Source organism: Protopterus annectens, chromosome 3.part0 (assembly GCF_019279795.1).
Source record: "Protopterus annectens isolate FY-2018-M chromosome 3.part0, PAN1.0, whole genome shotgun sequence".
Taxonomy (NCBI): Eukaryota; Metazoa; Chordata; order Ceratodontiformes; family Protopteridae; genus Protopterus; species Protopterus annectens.
Genome location: NC_056731.1, coordinates 360824898 through 360837457, shown reverse-complemented (window position 1 = coordinate 360837457; position 12560 = coordinate 360824898). Strand labels below are relative to the sequence as shown.

Here is a 12560-nt window from a genome sequence, read left to right as displayed (position 1 = left end):
TAAACTAAGGTCTATCTTTAATCACTTTATTTATTTATTCATCCGCTTGTAATATAAACCAATTTTTATTTATTATTTGACATACATATTCAACATTACTAGAATATTCCAGTCTAAGGGTTACTGTGCCTTTATCATACTTTCTGCTTAGAACATTTTCTTGATCTAAAACAGCTTCAGACATATAAGGTTTGGCCCTATTATTTCTTAGCACCTGTACCTCTTGTATACTTCTGTCAATTTATTTTTTATTGTATTTACGCTCATGCAATTCCTCTTTAAAAACTTCCATGTCTGCATAAAACTTTCTATCATCATTGTCTATACTTGAAATTTGCATACCTTGCCCTTTAATTATATTTCTATATATATGGGAAGGATGCATACTGTTTCTATATAAAATGCTTTTTCTACGACATTTTTTTATAAAACGCAGTGGTAAAAAAAATTTTTTAATCTTTTTTATAGTAATAGCTAAAAACTCCACTTGATTACATGAGACAGCATCAATAAAACTAAGAAATTTAGTAGTATTGTTAATGTAAGTTAAGAATTGTTGCAATTGTGCCCATGACCCTGTCCAAATCAATATCAGATAGTCCACAACTCTTTTATATAAAAAAATATATTTAGAGAATTCATTATTGTTCAAAATAAATTGTTCTTCCCAATAAGCTAGCAAAGTATTGGTGTAGCTATTGGCACACAGGGTTCCCATAGCTATGCCAAGTAACTGTAAATAATAAGAATCTTATACAAAAAATGTTATTTTCTAATATTAATTCTAATAACATACATATGAAATCAGCCTTCTCACATTCATATGTACAGCTCTGTAATAGGTAACTTTTAACAGCATCTATACCGTAAGAGTGCATTATCACAGTGAATAAAGAATTCACATCGAGGGCTACCAAATAACTGAGTTAGAATTTCATTATGGCCCGTAACTGCTTTGTGAAGATCATGAATAAACTGTTTTTTATCATATACTATATATTAGATGATTTCACTATTACGGGTTTTAAATTTTTTTCAATGTAAATTGATAATGTCTGAGTTACCCATCCTTGTCCAGCTACTATCGGCCTTAGTGGTGGTTGGATTCTACTTTTATGTAGCTTAGGTTGTCCTTGCATAACAGGAATTACCAGGTGCATAACTATAAAATAGTCTAGTGATTGCTTAGTAATAAGATTACTCAAATAATAGTCATTTAATGACTTATAAATATAGCTACAGAGTAAATCAATATGGGATAATGAAACTTTCTTATAAACTCCTTCATCATTCAACATGAGAAGCGTATCTTCCTCATATTTATCAGTATCATAAACAACTATTCCTCCATCCTTATCACCTGGACGTATTGTAACGGATGGATCATTTATAAGTTCATGTAGTGCTCTACTTTCTTCTCGACTCAAATTACAAAATCTATTCTGATAAAATTTATCTTGTGAATCAACAAACTCTCTAAGTTCTATTTCACATATATTGTAAAAAGTCTCTAAAGATGCATTAAGCTCAGGAGTGAAAACGCTAGGCTTTTTAAAAATTTGCTCAGTTTCTGAATTGTTAAACAGTACCTTAAGCATCACATTACGTGCAAAGGTTTTGATATCAAGCATAGTGCTCGCAAAATCCATTGTTGAAGATGGTATGAAAGATAATCCGTGCTGTAGCAAGCTTTTTTGATGATGTCATAATTTTACTTGATAAGTTAAAAATCAATGAATGTTTGTCGTCCGTTACTCCCACATCCATTTTATGTTGTGGTTGGAGTTCTGCTCTCACGATGGTAGCCGTCTTTCTCCCTCTGCTTACTGAACGGTTGTGCCTGGTCAATTCCACGTGCCTCTATTAAGCCCTATTTGAAATCCCGGACTCTCAGATAAAATACATGTGAATATTTAGGTATATATGTTTTATTTTAATTAAAAGTTTTATATTTTATTATTGTGTTTTATGCTTCATATTAGCATGTTAACTTTAAATTTTAATTAAATAAATAAATACATAATTAATTGAGTCTTATATATAGGAAGTGATGTAATATGCTTCTTTGGTCTGATGAAGCATTGCAAATTGATGTGAAAGCGCTCATTAAATTAACTTTGCTTTTAGCCACCTCGTGCACTATATTTTATTCATTTAAAAGTTTGTGTAGTTGAGGTATCCCCAGTGGCATAGTTATTTGCTGTTGGTTTTATACTTCCTGGAAACTGCTTGTCAAATTTAAAAGTGTGAATTGGGATTTCAGAATGTATGCAAGGGTATATACAGTTATCTGTTGTGGGCACATAACACTGAAATAAACAAGTAAATGTTTTTCCTTCCTAAATGGCATATTTACTCATCTGAGAGCCTTATCAAGACCAGTCTGCTGTTGGTGTCCTATTGTGGTGCTTCATCTAAGTTGTAATCGAAAATATTGTTGAACCTGTTGCAAATCAGGTAATCTTGTTTTCTGCTGTTATGTTAGTATAAGAACTCAACATGTTTCCCCTGATTTGTAGTAATCTAGACAGGGAAGTGAAAGACTAACATTTTGTCCTAAATCTCAGCATTAAGAGATTATTGTAATATGTGCTTTTAGTTAATTTGCAATGATGAATTTTAATTTGAACATTTCATGTTTCTTCACAGGTTTGCAGCCAATGAACTGTAATACTGGAGGATATATGACTGTTCTTCCCTCTAGAAATGAACTTTCAGAAAAAGATGTAACAGTGCTAAATATGCTAAATGACAGAAGAGACAGCACCACCAGTACTATCAGTTCAGCATATCTAAGCAGTCGTCGATCCTCTGGAATTTCCCCCAACTTTTCTAGTAGAAGATCAAGTGAAGCTTCACAGGCTGAAGGCAGACCACAGAATGTAAGTGTGGCAGATTCATATGATCCTATATCCACAGATGCATCTAGGCGATCTAGTGATGCGAGCCAGTGTAGTGGTCTTCCTAGTTTTCTTAACTTTACCCCTGCACAGCAGTACAGGCTTAATGCAAAGTATGCTGCAGCAATTGGTGGGCCGCCACCTACTCCATTACCTAACATGGACAGGATGAGTTTAAAGACAAGAATGGCACTTCTGGGTGACTGTAGGGAATCTAGAGTATCTCCACTGCCTCCAATATATACTTCTCGAAGATGTAGTGATGGAACAAATGGATACAGTAGAAGGCCTCTTTTGCCTTTTGATGTGTTAGGGAATGGAACAAGAAGAGCGAGTGATCCTGTGCGGACAGTCTCTGATCCACTTTCTTCCCCAAGAATGCAAAGATTCAGTAGTCTTAATACAATCAACCCTCTGCTGGCTGCACCATCTGGTGAAAGGCGTGGCCTTGCTCTCCAAAATTATACTTACTCAGATGGAAACATTCAGCAGAACAGCTATTCACCTTGGCCACCTAGCATTAGTGAAAATTCAGCCATGGAAGCTATAGAAATGGAAGCTGGTCTCCATCTCAGTGATGAAGATTTTCTTCCAGATGATGTAGTTCAGTATCTTAAGTCACAGAAACAGAGTAGTAGTAATGGCATGGAAAATGTCACTAATACAGAACAGCAGCATCGTACAATAGGAAATAACAGCAGTTATGATCAAACTTCGTTAGTTCAACAGCATACTTGTTCAGTAAGTGGTGGCACTGAGGCAAGCAGGGAGGAACTGCCCATTCAGTGGAATGAAGTGAGTTCGGGGAGCACTGAAATATTACCTCAAAAGCCAAAACATGGACAACACAGTTCTGTTCAGCAAAGTCGATCATCTGGATTTTTTAATAACTTGATTGTTCAACAGCAGGCTTCATTAAGAGCAAACCAAAGCCAGCACAGTGACTTTCAGCATTATGCAGATAGTAATGTATACCATGTGCGCCCTGGCAGAATTATTACCAATCCAAATATCTGTTCCAGTGTACAGTTGCTTAAAGGACATCAGTGTAACCAGAACACCGGCAAGCAAACAAACACTGCTTTGGCTTGTAGTACTTATGGTATAGCTAGTCAAGGTCAGTCGTTAAAGAAAAATATGACACAGACTAGTAGATGTCAGTATAATCTTGTACACACTGATCAAGAAAGTTGGCAATCTTCAGATGTGCCTGATAGGATGCATTGTCAAAATGTGAATCATCAGACCTGTATGCAGTCTCGCCTGTCTTCAAGTCAGCAGATAAACAGTGCTTTGCAATTCCAAGTGATGAATGGTACTGAACAAATTAATTTAACACAGACTAGTCCTGTATCACAAAGTAGTTTCTACCAAGAAATGCAGACTCATCCAGCTCATCCAGCTGTGCAACATAATGCTGGAACTCAGCAAGTGGGAATGAGTATTACAAAAAGTTATCAGTCATATGATAAACAAAATGACAAACAGTATAACATGTTAAGAAGCATTCACTGTCAGCAGCAAGAACATATACACAATGTGAACCAAACTTGCAGAGTAACCACAGTAAAATCAGAAATGCAAGGCCACCTACAGCAGACGTCTTGCTCTGATATGCAAAACTACTCTGGCCAGTCACATGACCAGAACACTGGCTTTGAACTTGGAGTCACAAAAGCATCCTCTTACTCTAGTCCAGAAACCAACTGCTTACTAAAGGAGACTGGTGCTGCAGATTCATCTGTGCTTCTTTCTCCAGGGGTTAACCAGGTGACAAGTACAGTAGACAGCAGTACACTAGAAGGTGTTCACATTGATTTTGATGCTATCATGAATGAGGGGGACCATGCTAGCCTAATATCAGAAGCCCTGAGCCCAAGTATTTTTCAGAATATTTCTCGAAATTCTTCTCGCCTCACAACGCCACGAGTGTCTCTTACATTCCAGAGTATGCCTGTAAGAACCACAAATATGGCTATTGGGGACATGAATTCTTTGTTAACCTCACTTGCAGAAGAAAGCAAGTTTCTTGCTATTATGCAGTAGATGTGAATAACTGAAATAACAGTTATAACAGAAAGGATTTTTTTTTTAATTTCTGTGTTTTATTAATCCCATCCCACCTGGGGGGGATGTCTGTGAAGTATATTCCTGTTATGGGATAAAGACCGAAAACCCTAAAATGTTGTAGGGAGAAACTGTCTTCCATTTAGCATTTATATGAATTGTATCAGTATTGTTATTTTAGCTCTCTTCTTACTGTAGCCAGTGTAACTTAATTTTACCTGCATGTTTTCATTTCAGGACAAAACCTGAACTGAGTTCTAAATGTATAAATCAAACATAGGAAGAGAGCTGCTGAGCACATACTTCAACACACCCTTGCACATGCATATGTCTGTGTAACTGTTCATGTATTTTGTGTGTGTGTGTGTGTGTGTGTGTGTGTGTGTGTATGTGTGTATGTGTGTGTGTGTGTGTGTTTTATACACACACGCACACATTTATATATATATATATATATATATATATATATATATATATATATATATATATAAATGAGTAACAACTAAACACAATTTCCAGAAAAAAAGGGGGGAGTCTTGGAGTCTCTTCTGCAAACTTTTCAAAAAAAAAAAAAAAGCACAACACTATCAGGAAAACCTTGATATTCTATATGTGGGGGTGGCTATTTCCACTGGTATATCCTCAAACAGAATTCTGTGGTCTCAGAATGAGTTGTGAACAACTAAACGGGAGGGGTGAGAGGTGGGTACTGCAGTAAATTCTGTAACACTATGTGACTGCCTCTCTTTACCCCAGGCTAGGAATCAAGGAGCCTCAGTCTCCACCACTGATATTGGTGAGAGACAGTCACTAAAAGCAGGAATGGATTTCCACAGTATTTTAAGATGCAGCTCTCTGCATCAAGAACAGTTTCCTCCAAGAGCACACAGGGAACACGCTCCAGACCTGGGACTGAGCTGTCTGTCTCTCCAGATCCCAAACAAGACTCACGTTGGAGCACTGAGTCCCAGTTCCAAGTAGCTGACATACCCACACCCGAGTATTTAATTTTCATGCGCACGCACATACACACACACACACACACACACACACACACACACACACACACACACACACACACACACCCGGGAAAGGCTGGTACAGATTTATTAACTGTACCTCTTCTGCCCAGACTATAAGTTAACTTCACTGTAACCAGTCAACCACTCTCAGGCTGTTACAAGGGTATCCAGTTATGCTGAGTACAGTCAATACTAGCATAAATGGTAGAGTGTAACCAAAGCAGGTGGGCTTTTTGGAGAGGCCAAGGCATCACTAAAGTAAGCACAAGTATTCTCAAGATGTTAAAAATATTCTCTGAAAGACCAACCACAATGAAAGGTATAAAAATATTTAATAATAAATTGTAAAATAGAAAACATGAGAATACTAATTATCTAAATACAGTAAACACCAGAGTTTCAGCCACAGGAGAAATAAAAATAACACCGTTGGACAGATTCAAACAGATGGAGAAAGACAATACCCAACTAATCTTACTTTATTTCCTGGCTGTCTAGAGGGTAACTGTTCCCTAGCTAACCTAATTAATACAGCAAGGCAAGATTAGATGCTGAGGTGCTTACTTCTACAAGGCAAGGTGATGAGCTTCTAACAGACTGAACTGAACAACTGAACTAACTCAACTGAACTGACTGCAATAACTGTCATAGGTCTTTATATCAGGTTCTAAAGAAAACAAAACAAGTTGTTGTAAGGGTCCTCTCACTGCTTATTATAGAATGACATCACATTTGATCACTTGACTCTGGTATAATACACATTCAGAACTTTGCTAACTTCTGTTGCAGTATTTGAAAATTATAGAACAATTTCAAAAACTTCTACTCTTCCCTTCCAGAACTCTTTGTTTAAACATAAACATTTAATAAGTTATAATAACACTGTTGATACGTTTTTAACACAAGCATCTGTACAAGTCAGTGTAACAGTCAAATGACACAAAACTATTTACAAAACTCCAGCTAACTATGCTGGCATATACCCACTGTGCCCGTATTGCTGGCGATCGAGCATTCCTCCAGGCTGACGTCAGCCACAGAAGGGACTTCAGGTGGAGGAGGTGCAGCTATGGATTTAGGCCTAGCAACTTTGGCCTTTTTCTCAGGTGGCTCGACGGGCTGATTAGATGGCCCCTCCCTACCTAAAGCTAAGTGCTTAAGGTGCTGATTCTCAAGGTAAATGTTCACCGCATCCATATGGCTGCATAGGGTTTTTGAAACAAAGGCCTGGCAGATGGAGCAGGACTTATGGTCATGCATAGGCCCTAAACAAAAAAGGCAAAGCTCATGGGCATCTTTATGGGGGATCTGACGACTGCACCTACACTTTCCCTTCCTGGATGACATGAACGTACACAGACATCAGTGACCCAAAGAACAAAACGTCCCCAATGGGGTACTTATCTTAGGAATTTCGATCCAACGGCTGACACAGCAGAAACAGCTGACATTCGACTGGCGGCAGATAAGTTCTGAAGTCTGGTATGTAAAAGTGTCACTTTTATGGCCTACGTTCCGTTAACCAATGTCAGACGTCCCACATACCCTGCAGTGACTAGAAGCTTTTGTATACTGGCTGGATGTTTGGGTAGCAAGAGTGGAAAACCCAAGAGCTTGAAATATTGCAACATGGAAGAGAAGGACATCTATGGTGATGGTAAGATTTTACACAGCTATTCTTTGTGGACCATTCCTAGTTGGCTGTGAAAGAAAGGATTTCACCAGCTTTTCTAACTCCAAATCCTCATCCATTCTCATTCACTTATTGCCTTGAAATGATACCTGCTGCCTAAAACACCTGTTAGTTAGCAAATACATTGTCTGCACAATTTGCCATGGAGCCCCAAGTGTCATATTTATGTTGACTATGTGTTTGTTCTGAATGCACTGTGGGTATAGGCAATCCAGTTGTGAATTGGTTAAGTTCTTGGAATTATTTCTGATTATAAGGATTTTCTGTTTGCTGATATCCACCCCTTTCAGGCCTCTGGGAGATTTGTTTTAGTCTGTCTGTAAGTATTCAAGAAATATAACATTCAGTCCACTCCAGATCTCTCTCTAAAATCTTTCTTTCTTTAAATAATACAGTGTAAGTCACTTTTAAGTTCTATCTGCACATTAAGGCACCAGAAAGATTTTCCCCCATTTAAAGTTGAGGAAGGGAAGCAAACTGGTCATGTAAAAGGATATTTCAAAAAACAAAACTCTCAGAAGTTCACTCTGTTGTACGTGCAGTAAATAAAGATTAAAATGCTCTCTGTAAAGATACATTTATATATTTATATATGTTATGTCCCATCAACTCGAGTTCGAGTCATGGTGACTTGATAGACTGAAGAATTAAAAAATATTCGGTTTTGTGCTAGTTTGATGAGATCCTCCAATGTCCAACCAGTCATTGTTGTAATCGTATCAATCCATCTCATTGGCAGTTTATCTTTTCAATCGTAATACCCTTTTTTAGTGATCTTTCCCTTCGAACTGTGTGACCAAAGTATGACAAAACGCAGTTTCATAATTTGTGTTTTGAGTGGCATTTCCAGTTTAACTTCCTCTATGAATGACTTATTGGTCCTTCTCACTGTCCATGGCGCATGCAGGATTCTTCTCCAGCACCACATTTCAAATGAGTCAATCTTCCTTCAGTCCTGTTTCCGGCTCATCTAACTTTCACAACCGTAGTTGACAATCGAGAAAATGAGAGTCTGAACTAGTCTTATCTTCGTCTGCAGTCTGATGTCCTTACTTTTGAACATTTTATCTAGAGACTTTATAGCCATCTTGTATTTCTTGAGTGCTAGTCATATCAGTAGTCACAAGGGCACCCAAAAAGTTCATTCTAGAAACCATCTCAATTGCTTCTCCATCGAGCTCAAACTTATAGATGTTATCAATTGACATAATCTTGGTCTTCCTCATGTTCAGTTCTAGTCCATCCTTCAAGTTTCTTCTCTGAGTTTCCTCAGCAGATGTTCCATATCTTCTTTTGTTTCAGTCAGCAGTGTTGTGTCACCGGCATACCTCAGACTGTTCATCAGTCTTCCACCTACACATATTCCAGTAATATTCTTCTCTATAATAGCTTTATGGAATACGGCTTCAGCATACAGATTGAACAGATATGCTGACAAGATGCAGCCCTGTCGTACACCTTTTCTAACTGAAAACCAAGTTGTGCTTCCTTATTCTGTTTGAACCATAGTATTTTGGCCAGCATAAAGATTTTTTATTAACTGTACGATGTGTTTCAGTATTTCCGTTTGCAATAAAGTTGTCCATAATTTTTCATGATTGACACAGTCAAAGGCCTTGTTGTAGTCGATAAAGCAAAAATAAATAGGTTTCTGATATTCCTTAGGCTTTTCTAGTATCCGGCAAACATTGGTAATGATATCACTTCTTCCTTTCCAGAATCCTGCTTGAGATTCTGGCAAATCTCGATCTACGTATGACTGCAAATGCCACTAGAATATCTTTTACAAGATTTTGCTTGTTCCATCAGCATCCTTAACCATTCCCATTCTTGGCTGAAATTTCTGCCTTATCCTTTTGATGCACTGGAAAGCTAGTTTGGCTTTACCACATATATTGCTGTACCACATCCAAGAAACCAGCGACACCTTTTTCAAAAATTTTTACTCTGTAAAGGCTGATACAGCTGAGGCGCTAAGAAAGATCAACTGGTGAAGTTTTTTCATTGCGCTTTCTATAATCAATTCGCTGTGGAATTAAACAGATTTTTTGGAAAAGGTGTCACTGGTTTCTTGGATGTGGTACAGCAGTTTTTGATCTGGAGTGGTTATAATTTCCCACATATATGTTTGGATTTGATCTGCTGGCAGATTGTGCTGAAAGTTTGTTCTTTGTTCCTTATGATTTCTCATTGAAATAACCGATTCAAACATTTTATCTTTTTTTCTCTCACCAGTTGTTTTGTTTTTTTTTTTCTTTCTTCTGCTATCTTTTTTAACTTCTTCAGATATTTCTTCAGATATCCAGGGTTGCTTCTTCTTTTTAACTTCCTTTAAAAGTTTTCTCTTGGCTTCCTCTGTTATTGTTGTCTTTATGTCAAAACAAAGCTCTTTGGGGACTTTATCTGACCATGCACATTAATATATAAACCTCTTATGTGCAACTGTATCAAATAAAACATCTCTGTACTGTAACTCTTACATTTGCGGGCCTTAAATGTAGGTCAAGTGTTGAACTACTAGTACTTCTCCATAGAAGCTTAAAGCTATATCCAGATTTATAACGCTTGAACAGGACTTTTCCCACACAAGTTGTATCCTCAATGACTGATTTCTTCTGTTGAGAGTTGTTTTTAAAAAAAACTGAGGTAGTCTCAAAAGTAGCATTGTTTAGTGCAAGATATATACATAAACTTAATGTTACTTTGCACACATTATTTTCTGCTCAGTTACTCACTCTTCTCAATGATGTACATTCACTGTTGGAGTCTAGTGATTTGGGTAAGTGCCTATTTGAAAGAAGAATTTGTTTGACCTCATTCTGGCTGTCTAACAAAGTTTGAGGATTTCCACACAGTACACTAGGCTGATGATTCAAGTCATCAAATCAGGAAAGCTGCAGATTAGCAGGGGGTGTCTCCAAAGTCTGAGATGTATCTTTTGTATGACGGAGTCCTGCTGTTGAAATGCATGTATGTGATGATGATGTCCTGCCATGGTTACTAGGAAAAGATGCATATTTTGTATTCCCCTTTGGAACCATAGGAGTCCCATTACCGTTAGTGGTAGAGCTAGTAAAATTACTGCTGCCTTATTTCACAGGCTTGTTATCCAGTGACATTTCATTTGACTTGTCCACAGTCTTGAAAGTTTGGGGACAGTACTCTTGTCTGCTGAGTAAAAACTGCATTATCATGACAATCTGTAAAGACTACTGGGATAACACTGAATTCACCATTGCTTTCTATATAACCCTTTGGTAGTAGTGTGCTATTTCCTTTAGCCCTGATGCATGTTTCCTCCTGTATATCTGAGAGGGTGTCTTGAGAAAACAAAAAAACAGAAGTCCAACGTCCAAAACTTTAATAAGGCACAATAAAATAAAGCATTGAGTACAACTCTTTCTTAATGCATGTAAAAGTAGTGCAACTTGTTCATTTAAATACAAGTATCAGCCTATCAGATTTGTAACAGTCATATGATATAAATTCAGTCACATGACAGGTTGTAAGCGCATTTTAAACACTCAAAATGACATAAGAGAATACGTAGCATATAGAATCTATATATAAGCAATTATATAAGCAGCCTGAAGTACCTCACAAAACATCCTAAAAATATCATAAAAGTACATACATATAATTAAAATTTAAAAACATATATATCATAAGGCACTATTAAGATGTTATAAAAGAATCATGCTTAATTTTAAGTACTAGTTTAATACTGTTATTTGAATTAAGCCCTGGTATCTTGAGAAGAAAGATCACTTGGCACATCAGGAGGAACCACAGTCTCATCTTGGTTAGTGACACTGTATTCTTCACTCTCCTTTCTGGTCTGATAGATGATGCACAGCCATACTAAGGAAGTAAGCAAAATACTGCACACAACTGCAATCACTATGATCCCCATAGTCATGGACCCATCTTTTCATGGGAACTGCTGCTGAATACAAGTTTGGGATGGCAAGATGTTAAGTTGGTTGTAAGCCTGTTCAGTTCCAAGTGTGTTTGACATCTCACAGGTATACTTTCCAGAATCTTCTAACACTGCATTTTGAATGATCAACAGCTGGTTACCATGAGTGTAGTGATGCTGCTCTGTAATCTGGAGGGGGCCATCATCTTTCAGCCAAGTTACACGAGGAGGAGGACTTCCAGTAGCCTTACACTGGAGTGCCACAATCTCTCCAACAACAGTTGTATGGTCTTCCAGGAGATGAACCAAAGATGGGGTCTCCAACACAGTCAGAGTTGCATTGGCAGAAACAGTGCCTCCTGAATTCTGGCTGTACAGCTGTAGACACACATATCATCAGTTTTTACATTTGTAATAAAGAGAAAGTGATCATCGGGCATGAAATCCATGCGCCACTCCCGTGCAGCAGAAAAATCAGTTCCTCCATCTCTCTGACAGGCAATCTGTGGTGCTGGATGCCCTTCAGCAGCACACTCCAACCTGGCTTTATCACCAGTGTGAATGGTGAGATCACGAGGGGTTTTAATGAATGTTAGTAACGTCAGGCATGCCTTGTTAGAATACGGTTATGTACTACATCACCTCTCTACCCCTTGCTCACATGTGTGGAATTTTCATTGTCTACATCGTGCAGGATCTCATTATCTTTCTTCCAAGTGAATGCCATAGTAGACATGCTGCTGCTGGCTGCTGAGCTGAACATGTAAAGCAGACAACTTTGCCAAGCACTGTCTCGGTTGGCTCAGGCTGAAGGATAACTTGAAGTTTAGGAAAGTCATCACTTACAAACCTTTCTGCAGGCACTGTGAAAGTAGTTCTACTTTTCAAGAGCTCTGGGTGTGCACATGTAGCTCCCATAGTGGCCTGGAAGCCCTTTAAAGCTAGTTGCGGTAACCATT

General features: G+C 37.8%; 1 protein-coding gene and 1 pseudogene across 1 annotated transcript in view; one reads left to right on the top strand and one right to left on the bottom strand.

Moving 5' to 3' along the window:
* Positions 1 to 4998, top strand: part of GLI3 (GLI family zinc finger 3) — a 1844924-nt gene extending 1839926 nt beyond the window's left edge. The window contains exon 15 of the mRNA XM_044064809.1: positions 2650 to 4998. Within this exon, the coding sequence (XP_043920744.1) occupies positions 2650 to 4946 (2297 nt within the window). The 3' untranslated portion in view covers positions 4947 to 4998. The remainder of the gene's footprint in view (positions 1 to 2649) is intronic.
* Positions 4999 to 11210: 6212 nt separating this feature from the next.
* Positions 11211 to 12560, bottom strand: part of LOC122796373 — a 2034-nt pseudogene continuing 684 nt past the window's right edge.